Source organism: Morone saxatilis, unplaced genomic scaffold (assembly GCF_004916995.1).
Source record: "Morone saxatilis isolate NCDOM2014 unplaced genomic scaffold, NCSU_SB_2.0 Contig17, whole genome shotgun sequence".
Lineage (NCBI taxonomy): Eukaryota > Metazoa > Chordata > Actinopteri > Moronidae > Morone > Morone saxatilis.
Window position 1 is genome coordinate 16,410,534 of NW_023339729.1, and position 4,460 is coordinate 16,414,993.

Consider the following 4,460-nt stretch of genomic DNA (forward strand, 5'->3'; position numbering starts at 1 on the left):
CCTCGTAAGCCAGCTGGGCTACACGCGCAGTCTGTATGGTAGCCTATGTGCCATGACAATCAGCGGCAACATACTCACCTTACACAAACATGTCAGGGTAATGGTGGCTGACAGCACTAGCATCATCAACCAGATCAGTTCAAACACAATCACTGCTACAGTGCTTGGAAGAGGAGACCGCTGGGAGACTCAAGACACTAAGACACAGTGTAATATTCCTTTAAATATTCCCATAGGGACTCATGTGAGTGTAGTGGACTTGCTCTACTTTGTGGTCTTTATCATTGTTTTAATGTGCTGTTACATTCCCAAATGGGGCTTGTGCTTTTGTTGTGATATTAGTATTATTATGAGTAGCATACTGGCTAAAACACAATCCCCGCTGATTGTGGCAGGTGTTTATTCTCCTAAACAAACTGCACATCCAGGCCTCACCGCTGCGGACTCCCTCCCCTCATACCTGCCCGTAATTAGGCCCCTTTCGGGGACTCAGTGGTGCCTCGATCTCGGACAGCTCGGCGATGTGCATTTGTGAGGCCTTGGTTATCTCTGCCTAACAGGGATGGCTATGGCGAAAATACACTCACGAGGCAAATATCACCCCGGTACCGTTAGTGTAATTTACTGTCTCAGTGGAGCAGGTGATGAACGTGTGACAAACACCACAACGGGCCCCGTGACGCGTCGCTTGGACACAAAACGAGGAGCGCATGATCACAAACCAATGAGGGTGGCTACTGGGAGAAAATAAGGGGGGGGTGGGGGGTTGTAAATGAGATAATGAGGAGGGGAACGGCGTTAATAATATAAGCCAGAAATTACTTACATCTCTGAATTTATCCCATCTCCCAGCGAGCCACTTATCATCCAAAAAATTGCCGCTGTCTGAGCGAGCGGAGACGTGTCCAAAGGCGACGGCGCACACACACAGCAAGGCGACGCTCAGCATCTGCGGACACACAACAACAGCACGGAGAGAGGACATGGATCAGGCTGTAGGACACCGCAGTCCACCGCTGAAAAACAGAGGCACCTCAATCTGCATCACAACAGCGATGAATGCTGATCGTCAACACTGAATATAACGATGCGGAGGTGTTTTCTTTTTCTCCTACCTTGTCGCATCAACTGCTCTCCAGACTGTATGTGCTCGCTGCCGTTTTCTGTCACTAGTAATAGCAGCTCTCTCTCTCTCCCTCCCTCTCTGTCTCCCTTTCTCTCTCTCTCTTTGTAGCGAGACATGAGCAGGGGTGCCTTGTCCGACGTGCCTTTTTATCTCTCCTTTTTTTTTTGGTGGTGTTTTGCATGTATCTGAATGATAATGGGACATATTGTTCCCTCGCACTGCTGATTGATTGAGTGTGTTTTTGTGCATGCATCCAGTTGTATTTGTCCCTTTTTGGCACCACTTTGAATTTTGAATTTAAAATTTTTATTTTAGTGTGTTTTTATGTTTAATGGGGATAATGTGTTGCATGATTTCAAAGCACAGTGGGGAGAGTTTGCAGCTTTTATTCTCATTTCTGTCTGAAGAAATGAATTTCTTTAATAGACAAAGCATCTTTTATTTTATTTTTAACGGGGGAACAGATGTAATGTGTCAGCACATTTGTCAAAAAATTGCACACACACTTTATATGCTGTATGTTCTGGCAACAATGCATCCCACATATTGTCAATATATTAGAGATTGTACACAAAATAGAATTCTTTCTTTAACTTTATTTTTGATATTAACACAATAAAAATGAGTTCCCCGTTCCTCCTTTAGCCCTTACTCTATATATAATCCACATTAGAGGCTTCTATTTTCAGGATCAACTCTTTTTTAAAGCTTATGTTTAATGTATGCATTGGTGTGTGTGTGTGTGTGTGTGTTATTACCTCGCTGACGTCTTCATGTTCATGCTGATTCCTCCTTTATGCGCAGTGTCACCAACTATCACTTTTTCTCCCTGAGTGTGTTTTTGAGTGTGTGTGAGTGTGTTTCCAGATAAGTGCGAGCACAGCGGCGTGTGTGTGTGTGTGTGTGTGGAGTCTTAGCCGTGGATTACAGGCCTCACAGATAGGCTTGTATCCAGACTGCTGTCTGACATGAGTTGATGGGATTACAGGAGGCGGGTGTCTGTCCACCATCCCCACCTTGTCCGTCCCTCGATGGGTGGAAGAGAGGTGCAACCAGGGGGTCATTTTGTGTGTGTGTGTGTGTGTGTTAGACCACTACAGGGTGATGATTATATTGTTTTTAATTCAGGCTGATTTAAAGTTTTCAGATTTTTCAAGCTGTTGAGTAGAACTGAAACAGGACATTGTGTGAATTTTATTGTCAGTGGGCTGTTTAGGCAAACCAGAAACAAACTTAATTATGGAAATTTGCTATGTTATGTAGCAGTGTGTCTTATATTATATTAAACTGAAGATTTTGGATTGTTGGTCGAACAAAAAAAGACATTTAAAGACCTCAGCTTGGACTCTCAAAACTTGTTTTTCATGGATTGAATTGGAAACCAATCAGAATGAATAATTTTTACTTAACTTTAAAATAGCCATTTATTTAGTTTTCTTACACCCCTTAAAACCAAGAAGGCCTTGCGACCACCCAAGAAGCTTTGGCGACCCCTAGTGGGGTCCCGACCCCTGGGTTTGCTTCATGTCGCCCTGTGTATCAGCCTCAGCCTCAGGTGTGTTTTAGTGTATTTTAAAAAGCCTTCAGAGGCCTATAGAAGATTAGTCAGTGTGTGTACTTCCTCTCTGATGTTACCTCTGACCCCCACTTTGCATTCAGCACTTTATTTTATCACTAAACACCACGGGAGCTGTCCCTCCCCGCCATACCTCGACGCACTCATTACGCCGGGCGAATCACAGATAACCTTATCTATTCATACAATCCAGATCGTTTCATAATCTGAGCCGGTGGCTCGTCTCCGCAAGCCAAAGGCAAAGGATGGATGTGGATGCAAGTCCACTTCAACTGATTAGTGTGTGAAGTGTGCTTGTTAGGCATACTGTGAAGTGTGCTTGTTATATATCCAGCCCTCTCGCTTGATTACTGCTGGCGCTCTGCTACCGACGGCTGTGTACAAGACACTGCTGGGATCTGATGTGTCCGGTGGCTGATAGGAAATGGAGAAATATTAGCAGCTCCTGTTTTGAAAACAAGGAATTTCGAAGACAGAATTAAACTCTCTGAAATGTAATAAAAAATCTATTACATTATTTAACTTTATTCTCTTCCTTACATGTCCTTCTGTTCTCCTTTTTCTCACCCTCTTTTGTACTTGGCAGAGCTTAAGTAGGGCCAATTAAATATGTTATTCCATATGCTGTACTGTTGGACATGCTCTTCCATAATGCATGCATTTCATACAAGAATCCCTCAGCAATTGTGCGACTGAATCTAATACGGGTTTGAAATATAATGTGAATATTTGAGGGGGGTGAAATCGCCTGCTGTGATTCTCCATCTGGCCCCCGCACAGTATTGGAATGGACCGTCCTCCTTTACCATGCCGTCCCAGAATAAGCTTCACTTTAAAGGATCAATGCTTTTATTATTGAAGTCGGTCTCTGTAGTGCAGGCTAATACATTCTGCATTGATCTCCCCCCCTTCCACCTCCCACCTCCCCAAAACCTTTATTGCCATTCCTTCCAGCGAGGCTCGCCGCATTTAAAAAGATATCTTCGGCCGAATAAAGATTTTACAAAGTGACTGGAGGACAAATAAGCCTATAAACTGGGGTATTCACATCTTAGTGGGAAGGAAAGACAGGGGAGAAGAAGGAGTCGGAGTTGCCAGCAGGCGTTTTGAATATCATTACCAGCTTTGCGGGCAGAAATTGAAATCATAAGCATAAGGAAAGTACCTGGTAATTAAAACTGTCTCGCTGCACCAAGGCTTTGATACCTGCTCAAGAAAGTAGCGTGTTTCTGCCTGGATGTAGATATTGCAGCTGCACAAATTTGGGAGCATGTGAAAGTGTGTTTTGCTCTTTTTCCCCCTCCTCTGTCAGGAGGATGTGTGTCGATGACAAGCTGTACGGCGTGTGTGAAAGCAGCCGTGGATCTGTCTCTTATTACGACACACATTCCTCCGACTAGACCTGCTCAGTCTCCGGGTGATGACTGCTAAAGACGAGTGCTTAGGCTGATTAATGTTCACATTCATTAATCATTTTATTTGTTAGATGGAATTTATTGTGAGAAAAGAAGAGAAACATGCCGCCGTCGTCTCATGTTTGCGGCCTGTGGAGCACAAACCACAAACACTTTGACGCGGCTGTATCAAAATCAAACCCCGAAGCATGCGTGCCAGACCCTTATTGAACAAATTTGCGCCAGTGAAGCCAGCAGTTGAGGACATTAATGATCTGGACCCACTGGGGGTCTGGTGCTCCGCGCCCACAGGCTAGCTGCTCGATCCCCAATCAATAGCTTTTTATTAAAATTGTTTGCGAGG

The 4,460-nt window shown here is 44.3% G+C and overlaps 1 protein-coding gene across 2 annotated transcripts in view; it reads right to left on the reverse strand.

Annotated features, from left to right (window-relative positions):
- Window positions 1–1,225, reverse strand: part of spock3 (SPARC (osteonectin), cwcv and kazal like domains proteoglycan 3) — a 15,790-nt gene extending 14,565 nt beyond the window's left edge. Inside the window, exons 1-2 of one of the 2 annotated variants that reach the window (XM_035660463.1) lie at window positions 1,116–1,225; window positions 827–949 (exon numbers count right to left, since the gene is read on the reverse strand). In XM_035660463.1, the coding sequence (XP_035516356.1) occupies window positions 827–949 (123 nt within the window). In that variant the 5' untranslated portion in view covers window positions 1,116–1,225. Of the gene's footprint in view, window positions 1–826; window positions 1,017–1,115 lie in introns of both variants that reach the window. The other variant, XM_035660462.1, reaches the window with a different exon arrangement.
- Between the last annotated feature and the right edge of the window lie 3,235 nt (window positions 1,226–4,460).